Source organism: Zea mays, chromosome 3, assembly GCF_902167145.1.
Source record: "Zea mays cultivar B73 chromosome 3, Zm-B73-REFERENCE-NAM-5.0, whole genome shotgun sequence".
NCBI lineage: Eukaryota > Viridiplantae > Streptophyta > Magnoliopsida > Poales > Poaceae > Zea > Zea mays.
In genome coordinates this window covers 219,485,845-219,508,461 of record NC_050098.1, presented here as the reverse complement: position 1 = coordinate 219,508,461, position 22,617 = coordinate 219,485,845, and the positions used below count along the sequence as shown (strand labels likewise).

General features: G+C 51.4%; 1 protein-coding gene across 1 annotated transcript; it reads right to left on the bottom strand.

Annotated features, from left to right (window-relative positions):
• Nucleotides 1–14,810: 14,810 nt before the first annotated feature.
• Nucleotides 14,811–22,600, bottom strand: LOC100272900 (malate dehydrogenase3). Its single transcript, NM_001147353.1, has 7 exons — nucleotides 22,317–22,600; nucleotides 22,052–22,225; nucleotides 21,380–21,548; nucleotides 21,215–21,276; nucleotides 20,509–20,633; nucleotides 20,276–20,393; nucleotides 14,811–15,197 (listed from the first exon to the last, which is right to left on the bottom strand). The coding sequence occupies exons 1-7, from the start codon at nucleotides 22,548–22,550 to the stop codon at nucleotides 15,057–15,059; spliced, it is 1,023 nt and encodes a 340-aa protein (NP_001140825.1). The 5' UTR covers nucleotides 22,551–22,600; the 3' UTR covers nucleotides 14,811–15,056.
• Between the last annotated feature and the right edge of the window lie 17 nt (nucleotides 22,601–22,617).

The following is a 22,617-nucleotide window of genomic DNA, read 5'->3' as shown; positions in this document are numbered from 1 at the left end:
GCTTACCCCACGTGGCTCTCCAATGTCGTAATGGTGCAGAAAAAAAGCGGGAAATGGCGAATGTGCATAGACTTCACCAGTCTCAATAAGGCTTGCCCGAAGGACAATTTCCCGTTGCCGCGGATCGACAAAATAGTCGATAGCGCGGCCGGATGCGAGGTCATGTCACTCCTCGACTGCTTCTTCGGCTATCACCAGATATACATGAAGGAGGAAGACAAGGCTAGCACCAGCTTTATAACACCCTTCGGCACTTATTGCTTCATCAGGATGCCGGAGGGACTCAAGAATGCAGGGTCCACCTTCTCCAGACTCACCAAAACAGTACTCGAAGGGCAGGTTGGCAGAAACATATTTACATATGTGGACGACATCGTCGTCGCCAGCAAGAATAAGGAGGACCATCTCGCCGACCTCGCCGAGACATTCGCGAACATGCGAGATGCACGACTCCGCCTGAACCCGGAAAAGTGCGTCTTCGGTGTTCGCCAGGGCAAGATATTGGGTTACCTGGTGTCACACCGCGGCATCGAGGCCAACCCAACCAAGATCCAGGCCATCGTCGACATGTCGCCTCCGCAGTCCGCCAGGGACGTCCAGCGTCTGACAGGCAGATTGGCCGCTCTCAACAGATTCATCTCCAGGTCCGCCGAGCGAAGTCTCCCCTTCCTCAAAACACTCCGCGGTGCGAAAGACTTCGCCTGGGGGCCGGAGCAAGCAGCGGCCTTCGCCTCACTAAAACAGTACCTGTCGGAGCTGGCCATCCTCACAAGCCCCGACTCCTCGCTCCCCCTATTGCTCTATGTCGCGGCTTCGCCACACGCGGTCAGCGCGGCACTAGTGCAGGAGCAGACAGTTGAGGGCGCAGTCAGACAGTGCCCTGTTTACTATGTCTCCGAAGTCCTGACACCGTCCAAATGCAACATGACAGAGCTGGAGAAGATCGCCTACGCAGTTGTTATGTCCTCGCGCAAACTGCGCCATTACTTTGAAGCATTCAAGGTCCGAGTCACCTCAGACAGGGGGCTCGGCGAACTATTCAGAAACCCGGAGGCATCGGTGAGGATTGCCAAGTGGGCAGCCGAACTCTCCGGCTACCACATCAGCTTCGAGCCCAGGACAGCCATCAAGTCAGGTCCTGGCAGACTTCGTCGTCGACTGGACTGGGCCAATAACACAGCCGGACCCGTCCACAGAGAAGGTTTGGACCATCCATTGCGACGGCGCATGGTGCCATGCGGGGGCAGGCGTCGCTGCAGTCGTCACCTCACGAGCCGGAGTCAAACACAGATATGCAGCACGCCTCAGCTTCGCTCTGGAATCCGACAGATGCACAAACAACATAGCAGAGTATGAAGCGGTTATCCTCGGCCTCCGCAAGCTAAGGGCCCTCGGAGTCACCACATGTATCATCAAGACAGACTCCAAGATAGTTGCCGGCCAGATCGAAAAAGACTATGCAGCAAAAGACCCCGCGCTCATGCAATACCTCACGGCTATCCGAAGTCTCGAGAGACAGTTCAAGGGATTCACCTTGCAGCATGTGGATAGGGCCAAGAACGAGGAGGCCGATGCATTGGCCAAGGCTGCCGCCAGGGGCGAGCCCTTGCCCTCCGACGTGTTCTTTCACACCATCGGCACGCCTGCCGTCCGGAGCCCCGAAGGGCTCCAAATAACTAATGATAGCGAGGGCCACCGCATAGTCAACCTAATCATGACCGAAGACTGGCGGGCACCAATAACCCTGTTCCTACAGGGTACTATCATCCAACCGACGTTAGCGAGGCCAAGCGCCTCAGACATCGAAGCCGGGACTTCGCGCTGATCGAGAACCAGCTCTACAAGAAAGGGGTCAGTCAGCCAATGCTTAAGTGCGTCACCGAAACCGAAGGCATGCAGATCCTACGTGAAGTCCACAGTGGCACGTGCGGCTCGCACGCAGGGCCAAGGGCCCTAGCTGCCAAGGTGATCCGCCAAGGGTTTTACTGGCCCGCAATGATCTACGCCGCAAATCGGGTCTCAAGGTCCTGCGAAGCCTGCCAGAAGTTCTCTCCTCGGTCAGGCAACCCCTCGCAGTATACAAAGCTGATTGCCCATACATGGCCTCTCCAGCGCTGGGGCCTGGACATTGTCGGGCCCCTGCCCACCGCTCAGGGGAACCTTAAGTTCGCCTTCGTAGCCGTCGAATACTTCACCAAATGGATCGAAGCGAGGGCTGTTTCTACAATAACATCAAAGACTGCCCAGAAATTCTTCTGGCAAAACATTGTTTGCCGCTTCGGAGTACCGTCCGAGCTAACAGTTGACAACGGCAAGCAGTTTGACAGCCAAGATTTCAAGGATTTTTGTTTTTCCATCGGCACCAAGCTTGCCTTCGCTTCAGTCTATCATCCGCAGTCCAACGGGGTCGTGGAGCGCGCCAATGGGAAAATCTTCACAGCTGTCAAGAAAATGCTCCTCGATGAAAAAAAAGGCAGATGGACCGATTTATTACCTGAGACAGTCTGGGCGCTAAACACAACTGAGTGCAGGGCGACTGGGTTCACTCCTTTCCGCCTTCTATACGGATCGGAGGCCATGACCCCGCAAGAAATAAAGCATGGGTCCCCGCGTACAGTTCCGTCAGCCGTCCCCGACGTGGACGAGCCAACTTCAAAAGATCTCATTGACGGAGACCGGGTCTTCGCCCTACAGGCCCTAAACAAATACCAAGCCCAGACCAAAGCATGGCGCGACCACGCAGTCATCCTGAGGGAGTTCAGCGAAGGGGACCTCGTACTCGTCCGAACAGCTCGGACGGAGTCCAGGGGAAAGCTGGAGCCCAAGTGGGAGGGCCCCTTCATAGTCAAGACAAAAGCATCCCCCAGCGCCTACAGGCTCACAACGCCAAACGGCGAGGACCTAGAGCACTCCTGGAACATCGACAACCTCCGCAAATTTTTTGTCTGACTCATCGGGGCTGATTTCGCCCTTGTAATTCGCCAAAAAACAATCTTGTACCGGCCCGCACTCTTTTCCTCCCGGGGGGTGAGGTTTTTAACGAGGCGGAGCCATGTAATATATGTGTGAAAAATCCCCCGCAAAAACATGCGTCGAAAACAGACCGCGACGACGGCCTTCGACATTCGACCAATCCGAGGTCACCGCGAGGCTAAGCGCTAGCCACCCTCGCGTGCGACAAATCCGCGCAGAAGTCGCCTAAGGGTGCAGCCAGACTAAGCACAACAAGTGCGAAAAAATCCGATGTCTATCGTGAAGACTATCCGCGCAGAAGTCGCCTAAGGGTGCAGCCGGACTAAGCACAACAAGTGCGAAAAAATCCGATGTCTATCGCGAAGACTATCCGCGCAGAAGTCGCCTAAGGGTGCAGCCGGACTAAGCACAACAAGTGCGAAAAAATCCGATGTCTATCGCGAAGACTATCCGCGCAGAAGTCGCCTAAGGGTGCAGCCGGACTAAGCACAACAAGTGCGAAAAAATCCGATGTCTATCGCGAAGACTATCCGCGCAGAAGTCGCCTAAGGGTGCAGCCGGACTAAGCACAACAAATGCGAAAAAAATCCGATGTCTATCGCGAAGACTATCCGCGCAGAAGTCGCCTAAGGGTGCAGCCGGACCAGCACAACAAGTCCGAGAAAACCCGAAGTCTATCGCAAAGACTCCGCGCAGAAGCCGCCTAAGGGCGCAGCCGAACTAGTACAACAAAAGCAGAAACGACAGCATCAAACCGTCCGCGCTAAGACCGACTATAATCACACCAGCACAGCATAGCCAACCATACCAGACAAAGTACACAGCGCCCTCGCAGGCACAGGCACGCGAGGGCACACAACTTCATCTTACAAGCCTTTACACATATACAAGCGAGGGCGCCACACTCTACATCGGCTCAACCTTAGGAATAATTCCCATCTCCCTATAATTAAATAACATTATCCTAAGCTCCTCACCCGCAAAAAGACTTCGCAGTTCCCCTTCCCCTGTACTCGCGGCGGCCGGCAAAGACAACAGCTCCTGCCGACCAGCCCTACTCACGCGAAGCCGAGCCCCTTCCTCCGCACTAACCCTACGCTTTGCAACCGCCCTTCGTCGTCGGCGCCCGGTGCTAGGACCTGGCACGTCTGGCGCGTCCGCGGCGTGTGGCGAAGCCTCCGCCGCAGCCACGTCCAAGGCCGCAAAATAATCCAAGTCCTCCTCCGACGACTCCTCAGTCCACTCAACCGAGCTCCTAGAGTCAGTAAAATCAAAAAACTCAGATACAGACCCACCATATTCATTCCCACCTTCCGCGGTCGAAGCCGCCAAAAACTCAGTAGTAGCGGTTGCGTGCGCAGGCCCAAAATCTTGAACCTGCGCAGCAACCAAAATTCAGTACAACATCCAAAAATTCCCCAACCCTAAACACCCACTACGCCACCTGCGAAGGCACTGACGCTGCAGGAGCCTCCGCCGTTGGCTCCGCCGCTTCCTCCGCCGCCACCGCCGCGGGATCTTCAGCACTCGGCACAGTAGCTGCGGGGGCATCAGGGGCGCCTTCGGCCACCTTCGGGGGCAGGTCTTCGCCGGCCGCAGCGGATGTGGGGGCAGCTGTCGCGATCGCTGCGGTCTCCGGGGTTGGCTCCAGGGCGACCCCAGCCACAGCCTCCGCAAGGGTCGGCTCCGGGTCTGGCAGCGCGCTGTTCAGAGCCCCGAAGTCGTCCACCCGCTCGCCGCGCGCCGCCTAGGACAAGACACTCAAATTCAGCAAACACACGCACAGCCCGCATACAGCAAACGCCAAACAAACAACAACGTTACCTGAGCCCTCGCAGTCTCGGCCCGCTCCCTGACCACCTCACGACCATGCGGACCCCACATCCGGTCGTAGAGGGCCCCGGCAGATTCCTTCACAACGGGGTCTTCGACCTTATAGACATCTCGCTCAAAATCTTCATCTGCCTGGTCGAAGACCTCGAAGTGCCGGCACCCTTCGCGGGAGAGTGCGTTCATCGCCCCCTCGCAGGTGACCAGGGAGGCGTACGACATAAACCCCCCCCCCACAACAGTGGGGAGTTCCTGCAGCTCCTCCTGCACCCATTGCAGACAACGAAGCCCGGGCTCTCGGTCCGGCACCTCGAAGTCGCCGGTCCGCGCGCCCAGCTCGCGATATGTATCCATAAGTTGAGCGCGCGTCCGTTCAGCCTCCGCACGCATCGCGGCCTCGGCCCCCTTCGCGCGGCTCTCCAGGGCGGTAAGCCGCTCTTGCAGATGTTCGGCGAGCTCCTTGGCAAGATTGCCCTCCGCTCGCGCCAGTTTGGCCTCCGCCTGCGCAGCCTGCTCCTTGGTGATGGCCTCGTTTGCCTCCCTCCTCTCCGCCGCCAGTTGGCGCCGGAGGTCAGCCTTCTCCCTCTCCAGGGCGGCCACCCTGTCCGTCAGCTTACGGCACTTGCTGTCGGAGGCCGATTTCTCACGGACAGCGTCAGCATGTTGTGTCCGAAGTCTCTCGACTTCGGCAGACACAGCTGCCGTGAGGGCCCCCGACGCAGTACGGCTGGCGAATTCAGCCACCTGCAGAGCACACGTAAGGTCGTTGCCCCAAAAGAAAGAAGTGGGGGAGAGAGTATAACTCAGCGGACCTGACTCAGCGCCTCCGTCGCCTGACTCAGCGCCTCCGTCACTCCCTTCAGTCGGCGGGTCGCTGCGCCCGCCTCGTCCCTGACCACCGCGAGGGCCGACACCTCGCCTCCGGCGTCAAGGGCCTCGCCCCTCGCCTTCGGCACTATGGCCGTCGTCGCGATCTCCGCGCCAGGCGCAACCATAGCAAGCTGGCCCTCGTCCGACCCTGCAACGCATCTTCGAATTAAAAAAAATATATATATATATATATATAATAATAATAGGCCAACGACTTCCCACCAAGATAGTCGTCTACAGTAATATCGGTGCCGAAGTCGGCAACGCGCTTGCCCGACAACGGCAACGCTCGGGCCGCCTTCGAAGCCTCCGCCACTCCGCTGGCCGGCGGCACCACCTTCGTTGACTTGGAGCCTCCGGCGCCCGCCGTTGCCTCCGGCGCCTTGCTAGGTGTAGAGGCGCCCGCCTTCGCCGCCAGCGGCGGCTTGCCTCCGCCGGAGGCCGCAGCCTTCACAGCCCCCCGCTGCCTCTTCGGCCTAGCTTCATGCAGCCTGACAGTCGCCTGGCGTTTTTGCGCCGCACCTTGGCGATCCTTGTCCATCACTGCCCACACAACAGCACCGATATTCTGCCCGTAAGGAAAAACTCTCCACTGACGAACCATACGAGATGTAAAACAGTCCTCGCCAGCCGCGCAGGGGATAGGAACATTCCTAGGCCAGCAACCCCCGGTAACCCTCAGCATCCGAGCCGAAGACTCCCGGAGCTCGGGCGAAGACATCCTTTCCCCCGGGGCCGCACACGTCCTCATTAACTCTCTAGCAAAACTATCAGACACCCCAAGTCCTCCCATCGCAGTACCTAATTTTCTCTTTTTTGAGGAAGGGGCGGCCGCCGGCGCAGGGGCGTCTCCAGTCTCCACCGCCGTTTTCTTCCCACGGCGGTCCGCTTCGTCTTGACCAGGATAGCCGTCGTACGGCAATTGATTTAATTCGAAGACTCTGTTCAAACGGTCATTTGACCCGCGGATATCAAAGTTGCGCTGGCCTTCCGTCCTCGGCACGTAACGCCCCACGAGCCGCACCGCCCCGTCCTCCGCATCGCGCACAAAGGCGGCCGGGTCGCGGTTTCGCAGATTCAGTGCGAAGGCAGGACTTCGCACCTCCCTTCCTCCGTGAAAGGGCATCTGGCGAGGGCACACTTCGCCCAACGCCCAGCCATGCGCCAAGGGCCACACCCCGTACGCCACGAACTCTTCAACTAAATCACGCCCACTGCTCTGACCGGCGGCGCACCGAAGGGCCCCTTCGTCTGCATCCTCCTCTGCCACTTCAAAGGGCGGATACGTAGAGTAATAATGAGAGCACATCTCAGACACGGGGAGTCCTTCATGGCCTTCGACAGTAGCCTCAGCAACGTAAAACCAAAATTCATTCCAATTGCCCCACTTGTTGCGGGCGCACGGAACCAACTCCACTACTTGCATTGTGGTCTTGCCGGTCTTCGGCGTGAATGTGCATGACCCGAACTGGGCAACTTCGTCCCCAATCATCCTCTTCTGCCAGTGCAAACAATAATACTTCGCAAAAACTTCAACCGACGGCTGTCCGCCGACTTCGCCAACAAACCGGTGCGCGGGCAAGCGGAGACCGGCGGCGAAGAACGCCTCGAAAACGACCAACTCACCCTCCGGCTCGGGGACTTCCTCCGTCCCCGGAGCACGAGCAACTCCGCCGCCAAAGTAGCCCAACCGCTGCATATCTTCAACGCGGGCTGACGTCATCCGCGACACACCAAAATCAACAGAGTCGCCGGCGCGCAACTCCTCCACCATCAAGCTACTCAACGTCTCCTCAGACGAGGCGGCGGCCGGCGGCGTAGTGGCAGCGGAAGAAGAAGAGGACGGCATTGCTACGTACCGTCGACGGCGGCGGGCTGTCTGCTTCACTCGCGCCAGAACTCCGGCGAGCAAGAGGGCAGCGGAAGAAGAGGAGCAGCAAGACAGCGGGCGGCTAGGGTTTTCACGGAGCGTGGAAGGCAAAGTTCAAACAGCGCCAACCCCCGCCCCCTTTTATAGGCAGGGCGCGGCTCTTCGGGAAACCCGCAATCCGACAGGGCGCGACGCTTCGGGAAACCCGCAATCCAACAGTACGCCGTCCATCAACGGTCACATCAAAAACCCCCGCGGAACCACTTCGAGCGAGGGCAGCGTCTCCGCCATCTAGCGACGTCTTCGGCACCAGGTGACTTTGTCGAACTGGTCCCTCGGAGGGCAAATGTTGGGGCGAAGGCAAAGACGCCACCCTTCGCTCGAGGCCTTCGCTGCAGTCGCTGGTCTGACAGAGACAAAACGGGCGGGGACACCCTTCGCTCCATTCGGCACCAGACGAAGGCCTGCGGCGACGCCATCCCGCAGCGCGGCCTCGTTCAGCTCTGAGGCCCACGTGTGATCTGGCCCATTGTAACGGGCCCTGCGTGGCCGCCTTTGTGTTACGGGCCTAATCTGTAAAGGCATGCTTGTAATTACAGCTTGTAACCCTGCTTTATGGGAATATTCTGGGGATAAACTAGGTGTCTGAGGGCACATGCGTCCTTAACACAAGGCGTTGGGCACTCAGATACCTATAAATACCCCCGCACAGTGCCCGTGAGAGGCTAGATTAACAGAGCTATTGCCCCCGAGCACGTAACCCTGTTGTCGCCACTGTTCACCCCTGTTGGCCTCCTTGCTGCTGAGAGCAAGTTCCAACATACGATCATGACAACGATCACGACGACGACGATCTAGGTCACAAGCCACAGGCAGGTTGACCGGAGCGATAATAACTTAGAACTCATCAAACTCATCATAGTAGTCTTCCTCTTGATGACCTAATTCTAAGCAACAAATCCCGCAAGAGTGAGTACATTTATGGTGGGTAGTCATCAAGTGTCTAGGAAAAAGTGTAGTGTAAGTCTTACAAAAAATATGGCTGAGATTAGGCATTTAGCTTTTAATTTTGGTGGTTTAGCAGTTACTAAGTATAAGTATATAGCATCTCAATTAAATAAATGATCATAAATGAAATATCAACAATGAAAAGCATGCCCGGTCTAATTTAATTCCATAATTTAATCATGTGAGGGTCTCAGTTGCTCATGACCGTGAGCACGACTAATATATCATTTTTGGACACTGTAGAGGTTATACATCTTTAACCACAAGTAAAGTAAAAGTTCAAGAACTTTGAACCCAACCATGTTGTGCTGATCAGGCACAATACCACATTTTCGTGATATGATTGCATAGGGACACTATGAGCCCTTTACAAAGTTCCACTAGCATGAGGAAACATGCTAAGGTTTTAGGACGAGGTGGTAGATGCCTCCCTCTATTGATGAGATACCATAGAGCAAATCAGTCCGAGAACTGACCTAAACTTGAGTCACGCCTCCCATTTTGCTCCTTTTAGGTAAGGTTAACACATAACTAGCTTCCCTAATTAATCAACCAAGACTAGAGCCATAATAGTCCATGTGGTTGCACTGTTTTTTCGAGTGGTTCTCCATGTTCTAATTAAGCAAAGTGATTATATCATGCATAATAAGTAAACCAACAATAATAAATCATGATCAATGTTTCATATGTACTATTATCTAAATAATCAAGTAGAGCACTAGCAAGTCTACCCAATAATAAGTAACCTTTGTGTAAACAAGGTATAGGGAAAAAAATCTAGGTATAACCTATTAGGTTCATGAGGTTAACCTAAATATGCAATGCATAGGTGAGAACATAATAGTAAATTGCCCAGTGTTTTGGTGGCTATTGATCTGTTATGCACCGGTCTGCTCTCTCAAGGCTCCCTCACCTCTTCTTATATAGTCCAAGGAGGTGGGTGGTTATAGGGGTGAATATGAGTAGGTCACATGATATATCTAATCAGGTAATCTAGTCCTATAAGAATCCAACTATCTATATATAATTACAATTGTGCATTCCTTATTCGTTAGAATCATGTCCTATCTCCTTAGGACTTTGTCTTGTATGTTGGGATATTGTCCTATCTGTTTAGTACTCTAACTTGTCTCTCCTATTCAAATAATATTCTTTACATATTCTTACTTATAGAGTCCTCATATTAGACCTCCCAAAATTCATGATGACAGAGTCTAGGGACTCTAGGTAGGATATGACTTCGACGAGTGGGCCTACGCGTCAATCGCTGCGATTGAGAGTTCACGAGCGCGACTTGGCAAAATTTTAAAAATATACAAAAAATGTTGCATTAATGTTTATTCATATTCACATCCTTAAATTTGGGAATTTTAGGGTGTGACATTTCTAGAGTTGAAAGAAATGATTATGAGTATGTTGGGGCTTCTTTGGACCTGAAGAGACCCCTCTGCAATGTCGACAGTCCATCATAAACATTGATGATTGCTTACAACATCATCATGAGAACATGCATACTCGAGATTTGGTACAAGAACATGTTACATATCGAGTGTTTCCCATGAAGGATGGCTGGACTATGCCAAAGCTAGAAGATGAATATGATATCAAAAAGAAAATTGCCAATCAAAAACTTATAATGATGTCATAGAAGTTTCAACTCTTCGGCAATTTTTCCAAGCCATACAAGGAATGGCTTGTGGCTATTGAAATAGTGGCCAATGAGAGGAAAATTCCCTAGAGCTTGGATGCATACCAGGATCCCTACAGCCCCTCACAAATTAGAGGACGTGCAGCAGAAATGGTGCCCAAAACTCTATTCCATAACGACTGGTGGAGCTGCACGGGGTCCCATCCTCCAAGTTATGAAGGGTTGTAGGGATCCCAGTTTGCATCTGGGCTGTAGGGAATTTTTTTGCCAATGAGGTACTTGAGAACAATATCAAGAAAGAAGATTGGTTGTTAACTAGTACATTTAGCAAGTGACGAAAGCGAAGGATCAACTGTGTCTTTGAAACTTACAGTTTCAGATATTTTTTGTAGATTTTGGTGCTTGACAGGTGAGTATGTGAGACATGGGGGTGAGAGTGATATGGGGAGTGAGATACAGAAGGATGATATTTGTCGTATTTTCTGTGTGATTCTCCTATATGCACTTCCATATGTCTCATGAATTGCATTATACACTTTATGTTATGTATATGTATGATATGTGTGCTATGTTGTGACATGTGCTAGTTTTACTCTACATTTTATATCATGTCACATATGCACATTTATGACCTTTCATTTCATATCTCATGCAAACAAACATATTCATTCATGTACTTGCGCTTAAGCTTACTTTCTTATGGTACATGTATATAGATCTTGATTACATGAACTTATACTTACACTTCATGTTTGATCACTAAAAGTTCATATAAACAAGATTCCTTTAGAACCTCAAAAAAATCCCACATACTCAAGGATATGTTGTCAGAATCACCAAAAAGGGAGAGATTGAAAGTATCTAAGCCCCTAGTTTAGTTTTGGTCATAAGATTATTGTGACTAATGTGTGTTTTGTTTAAAAAGATAAGTTAGGTCACAACAATGAAAGATGATTGGGCTTATGTGGTATTCATGCCCTTATTTATGAAAATTAATTGTCAATTTTCAAAGGATGAGCGAAAAGGTTAGGGATCAGCTAGTTCTAAGTGTCAATAGAGTTGTTGGACACTTAGAGTAGTGATAAGACCTTTTTTCCTTGGTCATACTATAAAAGTGGTATGAAATGGATAACATGGCCTATGCGACTCTAGTTAGGAGTGGTGATGCACACTTGTGAAAATTAGTGCTAGGTAAACCCATGAAAGCTCATGAAGTTCGAAACAAAACTTGACTCGAAAAGTAATCAAAATAAGTGAGTTGGCGGTATTGTAGTAGCATCGGGTGTGTTCAATGGGAACCAAATATGGGCCACCACATGGAAGTATGCCCTATTGTGAATGAGCATAGCACCAATATGTATGATGTGCATCAAGTTAGGTGCACCGGATAGGGCACCCAAAGAGCTTATAGAATTGGCCTTCCACATATGTACTCACCTAGCATGTATGGTGTACCGCCAGACATGGTACCAGATAGGGGACTCAAATAGGTTATAAACTATGTTTGAGAGGCTAAGTACTCATTGGACGTGTTTGATGTACCATCAGTCATGGCACCGGACAGGATACTCATAGGGGTCTGCATTTATGCACTGCACTCAGGTGGTGTACTCATCGGACATGTCGAGTATGGCACTAGTGTGAACATTGAATATTAGTATAGTAATTGCTAGTTTTACAAACTAGTCGTTGGGAAAGCACCAAACATGTCTGGTGTAGAGAGTGTGCACCAAACATGTTCGGTGCACCCAACTAGACTAAGTGGGGTTATAGTGGCTAGCTTCTTTGCTTGGGCTATTTATACCCCCAACTTGACCATATGAGGTATCTTGCCCATTTCAACTACTGAAGGAATGATTTAGGAGTGAGGAAGAAACTTTGAATAATAAGATACTTGAGAGTTGATAATCGTTCGATTAGTGGCATCATTAGCGCATTGAGAGTAGCTTGTGTGCATTCACCATTATCATTATACTTGGTCACGTAAAATGAGAGTTAGTGTTTGTTACTCTAGGTGATCGGCACCACCTATACAGTTTGGTGGCAATAGCTTGTGGGTGACCCAACTCAACAGTGTACACGGTTATGAGAGGTTCATCATGCTAGAGGTGAAGAACCAGCTCGTACAAAACACTTGGTCCTTGAACTGACCAAAGGGGAGTGACACCCTTATGTGGGTGGTTAGATGAGGACTACTAGGGAGTGCGGACTGTCTGATACTTCGATAAAACATCGATGCATTCCTAATCATTTCTATGCATTGAGCACTTATATTTGAACAATTACATTCAAATATTTACTTCACTAGGATTTTCATGCTAGTATAGAACTATAAATTAGTGTATAATTTTTTAATCGCCTACTAAACACAAGGGGTAAAGTTGGGCTTGCTTACAAAATTTAATTTGTGCAATAAAATTTAGAGAAGCATAATTTATCTCCTCCTAGTAGGTGTTGTGGTTTCAGAAACCAGGGGACACTAAGATTTGTGTTCGGAAGGGAAGTTATTGTGGACTTACTCTGAATGGTGAGCCACCGGGACTCGAACGATGAGCTTGAGACAGTGGGTTTATATTGGTTTAGGCTTGCGCCCTAGTCCAGTGTAGTGTTGATCATAATATTGCTCAGAGGTGTGTTACAACTGGTGTGCTCGTGTGTGAAGAAAGAGGGGGTCATTCCCTTTTATAGCTCAAGATTTGGACTTTACAGTAGGGACTTGTATTCTACATGAGGAAGATCGGCTGGTGGCCCTTGGGTGTCGTTGTTCTTCTGACGTCGTCCGTAGGGTCGTGTGCAGCCGTACTTTCATCATGGTGTACTGTCTCGTCCTCTCGTCATATGGGTCCCTATAGCGAGTCTCCCGCTGACACCCTCGTAGTAGTGCGTGGGGGGCCTGCAGGTCAGTAATATGGAGCAGTTGTGCGACGAGCGGTCTTGCCCGTCGTCACGAGCCTGCGTCACTCATTGGCGTGTGTAGTCATACACCCGGTATGGCGTATCTATTGCGCACTATCTGATATTCGGGTCATTCTAGAAGCTCTGATGATGAGGTCCTCCATGAACAGGGTCGATCGGCCCCTCGAGGGAGTGGGGTGTGCTCGGGGTCGTACTTGAAGAGGTGCGGTCATGTCGATAGCTGCCCCTCGGTGCGCCATCGTCCTGTTGTCTACACGTCTGGCTGTGGCCTAGGGTGACGCGTCTTGTATCGGTCGATGTGGACTCGTGGCACTGGACTTGGGTTTCCGCCTCATGGACTTGCTTGGTAGGGACCTGATCGATTACCCTGCCTTGCGGACTTATTCGGCAGGGACCTAATCGGTCGCCCCGTCTCGCGGACTTGCTCGGAGGGGACCTGGTCGGTCGCCTCACCTCATGGACTTGCTCGGGAGGGGCCTGGTCGGTTGCCTCGCCTCGCGGACTTGCTTGGCGGGGTAGTTTGGTCGGTCAGAGGGTTATAGGCCTTATTTCAGGTACCTCGTTCCTAGGTACCCAACAATAGGCATCTCAATCCTTTCACTCTAAAACAGGCATCTTACCTCCTAACCTTTCAAAACCATTTCAATGATCTTCCTACCCTAGATTGAAATAGTTTTGGAGGCAGTTTTGCCCTTCTTATTTAATAAATCAGTAAACAGTTCATAATGTCTTTGAAAATTACAAAAAAAAAGTTTCTAAGCTTCTAAAAATCCATAAACATGTAGAGATAGATTAGGATATGATAAATCCAAATAAAAATATTTAAATCTTGTAAAATATCTTCAAAACTTAAAATAGAATTATCTATCGAAAATAAAAATATCCAAAACAAACTAGAATTTATTTATAACATTCTAATTGATGTCTAAACGCCTTTAAAAAGACTTTTGCAACAAAAATAATACAAAACCGACATGAATGTTAGTATGGTTGTGCCTCGTATTTTTGTTGTGCAAAGTTTTTAAAACATATTTATACATTGATTATAATGTTTTTATTTTCTAGATAGTATTTTTATTTTTTATTCCTGTCGTTTCAAATTATGAGACGTTTTAGCTTTTATAATGTTTACACTTGCATCTAGTCATAGTGTATATTTAAATATACATCAAAAACCATAAATATAGAAAAGTCAAATCATCTTAGAATTAAAACCAATTTGAACCGAAGGAGTATAATCCAAATCTAACTTTTTGAAGTTTGTAAAGATATTTTTACGAGCTCTAGATATTCTATTTGGATTTTTTCCGTCTCCTAATTTATCACCGAGATTTTTTTTCCCAAATTTTTTTGAAGCTTAGAGACACTTTATGGTTTAGCAAAATCTTATCAAGCATATTTAAAAAAAACTAAGATAAGGACAAAAGTGTCTTTAAAACCAGGACAAGGAGATAATTTGAACAGTTTTTAAGAACGAAGATAGAATGGAGTTTTTCTTCCATAACTTTCTACTGGGAGATTGAATGGACTTTTTCCTCCACGGTTATCTGCTGACTTTAGCTGCTGCATATTTTGCACTTGTTGAAACTCCAGATTAATAGTAACTAACCTTTTACTCCAGCCCTATCCATTGAGTTAAAAAAATCTATCCCTGGTCGCAGCTTGCAATACACACACAAGACAGCACCGTCGATTATAAAAGGCAGCAGAAAGCTCATATACGACTGGTTCAGTACAAAACTTGACATAAGTTATGTGCCTGCCTGCTGGAATAAATCCCTCTTGTAAGCTTTGCCCATCAGGTTTTTTATTGTAATACCTTCCACTCCCTCACAAAAAGGGACAGAAAAGGGTAGAATGAAATCAGAAGATCCCGCAACTAAAGGTTTCAATTGCTACTAAAGGTTTCAATTGCTGCTATAATCTGCAAAATGGCCTTATCTAGTTATCATTTGCAAACTTGATACCCTTCTCAATCGAAGACTTGAGCTCGCTCTTGAGCTTCTCCAACCCTTCTTTCTCAAAGTCCGACAGCTCACCTAATCCAAGCACTTCCTCAACTCCATTCTTCCCAAGCCTTACCTATAATATCAGAAGGCGCAACATTTTGAATCTATGGTTCAAGTTTAATATTTCTACAGCACAACTATATCACAATAACTACAAGGTAAAAGTCCCAAAAGTACACTACCAAGTAGCAACAAGGAAAATACTAGCTCTGGCTGAATACTTGTTCACAACAATGGCATAGTTTGTACTCTGCGGTATCATATCTCCAGACACCAAATGTGCATTCCATGCAAATGCATCCACATTCCATGCAAATGCATCCAGAGTGTGAAAACATACCCAAGGCCACTATGGCCAAAACTATCAATCCATTAATCAAAAGGCCAAAAGGTTTAACCATAGGATTAGTCAAAAATAAAGCAGAGAATACCATATTCCATTTCATAAAAAAAGATGCTTCCCGCCGGCCACCCTCGCCGCGCACCACCTGTCCTCGCGCCCGCTGCACTTCCTCTGTCTCTGCCTGCGCGTGGGCCCGCTTGGCCGCCCCGAGATCCGGCGGGACCGGTGCGAGCTCCCGCCGTCAGCATCTGTCTAGCTCCGCGTCTGCACGCTCCAGGGGCGGCGGCAACGACAGGGCACGGGCGCGAGTCCCGCGAGTGCTACCTCTCCATGTTCCTCGCCAAGAAGCCCGACAAGGCGGACCCCAACGAGGCGCGCCTCTCGCGCTTCACCTGGTGCACGCTCTTCGGGGAGCCCCTCGCTGCGCCCGCCGTCGCCAATCGCCTCGGGAACCTCTACAACAAGAAACTGCTCGTCGAAGCGCTGCTCCACAAGCGTGGAGCCCAGGGCGTTGTCCCAGATCCAGGGCCTTCGCGACATGGTCCCCCATCCACCTGCACCCCCGGCAGGGCGCCGACGCCGCCGAGGACGAGGTCCGGTTTCAGTGCCCCATCACCGGCCTCGAGTTCGACCCCGCTGGGGATGAGGTGCGGCCATGTGCCCGATTACCGCGTGTGGGTGTTAGATCCAGCCGAGTTCACGCTCATGACCTCCACAGACCCTACCACCTCCACCCGCCCCCTAGCGGTGGGCGGGCGTCCCCCCGGCCGGCTCTGCCGCGCCCGCGGACGGCACAGCTCGTCGCACCGGCTTTGTCACGGGCGTGGACCAAACCAACCTCCACGCTCCCGGTATCTCCGCGTCGAGCCCTGGCCTCCATGGCTCGAACGCTGTCGTCGTCGTCCCGGCTACCGTAGGCGTGTGGCTGCTCCCCCCTACTGTGACGGCTCCGCCGGGCCCGAAGACTCCTCCCGCGGTCGTGGCTCCCGTCCCAGGCCCCATGTCGGTTTGCGTCCTCCTTCACGACGGCCACCTTGTCCGGGGTATTTTCATGTCCTTCGACCAGGTCATGAACCATGTTCTCTGTGACTGCGTCGAGCTCCACCCCGATTCGGCCATCACGTGTCGAACCCACTGTCTTCCTCCGTGCAGCGATCGCCTCCCGAGCAATCAAGCCTTCGTTGTCCCCCTCCCCTCCCAGTGACACTGTCGGAGCACCTCCCCTAGCCCTTCCCTCGCACCTCGTGGCATCACCACCCTCCCCCTCTCCCACCGACTGGGTGGTCGACTCCGGAGCCTCCTTCCACACCACTCCTACCACTAACTCGTTATCCCACTCCCATCCACCACACCCCTCACATCCTCCCTCTATAGTTGTGGGCAACGATTCCACCATCCCGGTCACCTCAGTAGGTGCATCGGTTCTTCCAGGACCTTTCCACCTTCACGACGTCCTTGTCGCTCCCAGTCTGACCCACCCCTGCCCTCGGTTTGTCGCATTACTAGTGACAATCACTGTTCTATGGAGTTCGATCCCTGGGGGCTCACCATACGCCACCTTCCCACGCGTGTCGTGCATGCTCGCTATGATAGCTCCGGCCCCCTCTACTCTATTCACTTGCCTTCCACTTCTCCCACCAGCGTAGTCTCCCCCATGCTCTTGCTACTACCACAACCTCCGTCGTTTGGCATCGTCGTCTCAGGCACCCTGGACCTGACGTGATGTCCCAGCTTTCTAGCCGCTAAGACATCTCCTACACTCGGGGTTCCTCTAAGCGCCTCTGTCATGCTTGTCAGCTCGATCGTCACTCTCGTCTCCTTTCTCTACTTCCATGTCCCGAGTTGCTCGGGCCTTTGATCTTGTCCATTGTGATCTCTAGACTTCTGTCATCAGTCCCTTTGGTTACAAATACTACCTGGTCATTCTGGACGACTTCTCATTTTTTTGGACTTTTCCACTGCAGCTGAAGTCCGACACGTTCACCACCCTCACCTACTTTTTTCGCATGGGTCTCCACCCAGTTCCGTCACCCGGTCTATGCCGTCCAGTGTGATAATGGCCGCGAGTTCGACAACAACGTCTCTCGCTCCTTCCTCACCGACAACGTCCAATTGCGTCTCTCATGCCCCAACACCTCTCCCCAGAACGGACGGGCCGAACGCATCATTTCGCACCACCAGCAACATGATCTGCTACCTCCTTTTTCAGGCGTCTCTCCCTGCCAGCTACTGGGCAGAGGCCCTGAACACCGCCACACATCTCCTCAACCGCCTCCCCTCGAAGACGGTGAGCCACCCCACTTCGCACTGTACGGCACAACCCCCTCTTACGACCACCTCAGGTGTTCGTTGTGCCTGCTATCCCAACACTTCCGCCACTGCTCCCTATAAGCTATCTCCTCGCTCCGCTCACTACCTCTTCCTTGGTTACTCCCGTGGCCAAAAGGGTATCGTTGTCTTGACCTCCTCTCCCACCGCATCATCATCTCTTGTCACATTGTTTTCGACGAAGATGTGTTTCCCCTTCCTGGCTCCTCCCCATCCACTGATCTCAACTCCCTCCTCGAGTCCGATCTGGTTCCCCCTCCACCCCAGGCACCCCATCTTGTGTCGTAGCCCGCACCACGCGCGGCCTTGACGCCTTCGCTCGCGCCTCTATCCGCGCCACGTGCGGCCTCGACGCCTCTTCCTGCACCACGCGTGGCCACGTCGACCCCTCTTGCATCATGTGTGGCCCCATCGACGAGCGCGGCCCGCTTCGTCGACCCCGCCCTCTCTACCATTGCCGCGAGCGGGACACTCCCTCGGCTCCCGTTAACCCGACCTCATCGACGAGCACGGCTTGCTTCGCCAACCCCACCCTCGTCTACCATCGCCACGATCGGGCCACGCCCTCGGCTCCCGATGCCCCGTCGGCCCGCACCGAGCCTCCTGTATACCACCCGGTCGCTATCCACCGCGACCCTGGACACGTCCACCCGATGGTGACTCGCCGCGCAGCCGACGCTCTCCGCCCCGTTGACCGGTTGATCCTGGCGGCTGACACGGTTGCCACCCCTTCGGGCGCCTCCCCGGTCCCCTCCATTCGCGCCGCCCTCGCCGAACCCCACTAGCGTCACACTATTGAGAAGTACGCGGTCCTACTAGCTAGCCACACCTGGGACCTCGTGCCTCGTCCACCAGGCACCAACATGGTCACCGCCAAGTGGCTCTTTCGCCACAAGCTGACCTCAGATGGCTCCCTCGACCGCTACTAGGCCCGTTGGGTCCTTCGAGGCTTCACCCAGCGCCCCGGAGTGGACTACGACAAGATCTTCAGCCCCGTCGTCAAGTTCGCCATCGTTCGAGACGTCATGTCACTCGCCCTCTCCCGTGACTGGGTGATCCATCAGCTCGACGTCAAGAATGCCTTCCTCCATGGCACTCTGACGGAGACTGTCTACTGCAGTCAACCCACCGGCTCCATCGACACCGCTCGCACGGATCTGGTCTGCCGGCTGAATCACTCCCTGTATGGCCTCAAGCTAGCGCCACGGGCTTGGTACAGCTGCTTCGCCTCCCTCCATCGGCTTCGACGAGGCAAGTCGGACGCGTCCCTCTTCATCTACCGACTCGACAACGACACTGTCTACCTCCTGCTCTACATCGATGACATTATGCTCACGGCATCCACCGCCGACCTTCTACAGCGCACGATCGTCGCCCTTCAACGGGAGATCGCGATGAAGGACCTAGGTCCCCTTCACCACTTCCTCAGCATCGCCGTCGAGCGCTAGCCTCAGGGTCTCTTCCTCCACCAGCGCCAGTACACCATCAACATCCTAGAGCGAGCTGACATGTCCGACTGCAAGCCCTGCTCCACGCCTGTCGACACTCAAGCGAAGCTCTCTAAGGATGACAGGCCCCCCGGTCGCCGAGGCGACATCCTACCGGAGCCTGACCAATGTCCTCCAGTACCTGACCTTCTCTAGACCCGACATCGCCTACGTCGTTCAGCAGGTGTGCCTGCATATGCACACCCCACAGGAGCCCCACCTCACCACTCTCAAGCGGATTCTACGCTACCTTCGCGGCTCCCTCGACTATGGCCTCCTACTCCGACCCTCCTCGATGTCGAAGCTTGTGGTCTACACCGACGCTGACTAGGCTGGCTGTCCCGACACGCGTCGCTCCACTTCCATTTATGCCGTGTTCCTGGGCGCCAACCCCGTCTCCTAGGCCGCCAAGCGCCAGCCTGTCGTCTCTAGCTCCAGCACTGAGACCGAGTACCGCGCTTTGGCCAACGGCGTGGCTGAGGCCTCCTGGTTGCGCTAGCTTCTTCAGGAGCTCCACAGCCCCCTCCAGCGTGCTGCCCTCGTCTACTGCGACAACGTCAGCGCGGTCTACCTCTCCACCAATCTCGTGCAGCGTCAGCGCACGAAGCACATGGAGATCGACCTGCACTTCGTCCGCAAGCGTGTCGCCGCTAGTGACGGGTTCTCAGCGTCCCCACCACGCTGCAGTTCGTTGACATCTTCACCAAGGGGCTGTCGTCGAGTGTTTTCACCGAGTTTCACTCCAGTCTCAACATCTGTACAAGATAGAGTTGAGACTGCGGGGGTGTTAGTGTTATTTACTGTTAGAGTGTTGTTTACGTAGGATTCAATCATGCAACTGAACAAGCCAAGAGAAACCATCAATGCACAGAAGAAAAGGAAAAGGATGAACTAGGATAACCATCTGACATTAAGGAAAATAGTGGCACAACGCAGTATGAGATGATACTGTTTATCATAACTGCAACCATAAAGAAGTAAATATGCATGTACCTTAGATGCAAAGAATGGAAGCTCTGTTACAGTTGATTGAACAAAAGAGCACTCAACAATATCCGGAACTCCATTGAGACCCTTCAAGCATGCATCTGCAAAAACAGCACCAGCATACCTGCAATAGTACGAAAATATAGATTACAAAACAGATAAAGGGGAAAACTATTTAGCCAGACAGCAGTAAGAAATGCAGAGACTGCATAGTTTTTTTCCCTCATTTTCTGACTTACGCCATGGACAAGGTTGCAGAGCCCTTCCCAGCCTTTGCCTCGACAACTTCAGTTCCACCATCCTGTGTCCTCTTGGTGAGAGCCTTGATGTCTTCATCAGACAATGCGTTGGTTGCAGGGGTGGCCTATTTCAAATGAAAGCTTCCTTGAATCAGGTAAAGCTTCCTTGAATCAGGTAAAGTTACAAGTTGAGAAATAAAAGCACACTGTTTAGCCATGCATCAATATCATGGTTCACAACGGATAAAATAAAGTTAAGCATAAGTAGGCCGTATTCATATTCCTATACTAAAGCAAGTAAGGTATGAAGGCTTCTATCAACAGAGATTAGCAACTAAAAGCAAGAATATACTCCATAAGGTAAGTATTATTCGATGTTCCTGAATAATGACAGCCGAATATAGCTAACATCAAGTGAGTTTGGCTGTCCAACGTCACGTAATTCCAGCAAAAGATAGTAATACATTTGCATTTGATGCATAGTAAACCTAGATGTTACTCTCACTAAGGCAAATGAACATCTTTCTTCTATCTTGGCATGATAGGTATATAAAGTATAATAAAATGTTATCGAATACTGGATGGGAAAAAAGAAAATGCTACTAATTTCAGATCTGATTTATAATTTCTCATTGAGGATTAATATTTAATAATATGCAAGGCATGGAAACATTGCTTTTAAGAAAAAGAATCAAAGCCAAATTACCTGTGAGAACAACGGCAGGATAGTGATACCCGCATGACCACCAACAACAGGGACATTCACATCTGGTGGGGTGGGGTGGGGGACAAAGGAATAGACAGTGAGAGAAGAAGGCTAAAACCATACTTCTTTATTTCCACGATTTTAAAGTAAAGCTCGAACTATTACCGGTAACTGGTAAATTAGCCTTCCCAGCATAGAAAGTCTTAGCACGAACAACATCAAGGGTGGTCACGCCAAACAACTTCTTCTCATCATATGTCCCAGCCTTCTTGAAAACCTCAGCAGCAATCGGTACAGTTGAATTCACAGGGTTGCTGATCATGTTGACAAGGGCCTAAGAAACATAGAAGAAACAAAGACACCATAAGATGCATTGGATGTCAAAATTGCACTGAAATGTGGCAGAGTATGTTAGCATATCATTCAGCATAATTGTAAATGTGTAACACTATATTATAGAGATGATTCTGGAGGCACAAAATACTCAGATATTCGAAACTAAATGGTACAGCAAATGCTAGGACAAACAGATGAGTACATGAACGAAAATTTGTAACAGCCATCACAAAAATGTTCCATAGCACAATAAAATACTCAAAATAGATAAAATGGCAATTTTAGATGATAATTGCATAAATAAACGATGTTAACACTCTAGCTAGAGTGAAATAGGGAAAGTGTCCTATCAAAACTGATCAACTTTTCCATTTGTACAGCTGAATATAACGTCCAAATCTCGAACAATTAGTAGAGGTATCTGCAAATGACTAATGAGACTGCACCAGCGGGATCCAGAGCAATTTATCAAGCGAGACAGATCTACCGTAAGAACCTTACATTGGGGCAGTACTTGGCGATGGCGGTGCTGAGGTTCTTAACGATGCCAGCGTTGATATTGAATAGGTCGTCCCTGGTCATGCCGGGCTTCCTCGGGACGCCGGCCGGTATGATCACCACGTCCGAGCCCTCTAGCGCTTCCCCAAGCTGCTCATCACCCATGAAACCCTTCACCTGCGCGAACCGAAAAACACAAGCTCTGTCAGTACTACACAAACCACGCCGAATCGAGTGGCACGGCGAGTGACGAGGAGGGCGATAGCACCAGGGCGGGGGAGTTGATGTGGGAGACGTCGGCCGCGACACCTGGGGTGCCGGCGATATCGTAGAGCGAGAGGGAGGAGACGAGTGGGTTGAGCTTCATGAGCAGCGACAGCGGCTGCCCGATGCCCCCCGCCGCCCCGAGGATGGCCACCTTCCGCTCGGGCTGCCCGGATGCGGAGGAGTAGCTCCGGCGGCGGAGGAGCTGGGAGGTGGATCTCATCAGCGACGGCCTCATTGTGGAATTGGGGTTTGGGTCCTGTCGTTCTGCGGCGAGCTTGAGATCTGGGACGAAGGCTAAATGA

What these genes read in the sequence shown, in the direction of transcription:
- LOC100272900 (NM_001147353.1), bottom strand. Translation starts at nt 22,550, where the DNA reads ATGAGGCCGTCGCTGATGAGATCCACCTCCCAGCTCCTCCGCCGCCGG. An exon ending in GGCTAATTTACCAGTTACCG is followed by an intron (nt 21,277 to 21,379) that starts GTAATAGTTCGA and finishes CCACCCCACCAG; the next exon opens with ATGTGAATGTCCCTGTTGTT. An exon ending in TCCTGCCGTTGTTCTCACAG is followed by an intron (nt 20,634 to 21,214) that starts GTAATTTGGCTT and finishes CATTTGAAATAG; the next exon opens with GCCACCCCTGCAACCAACGC.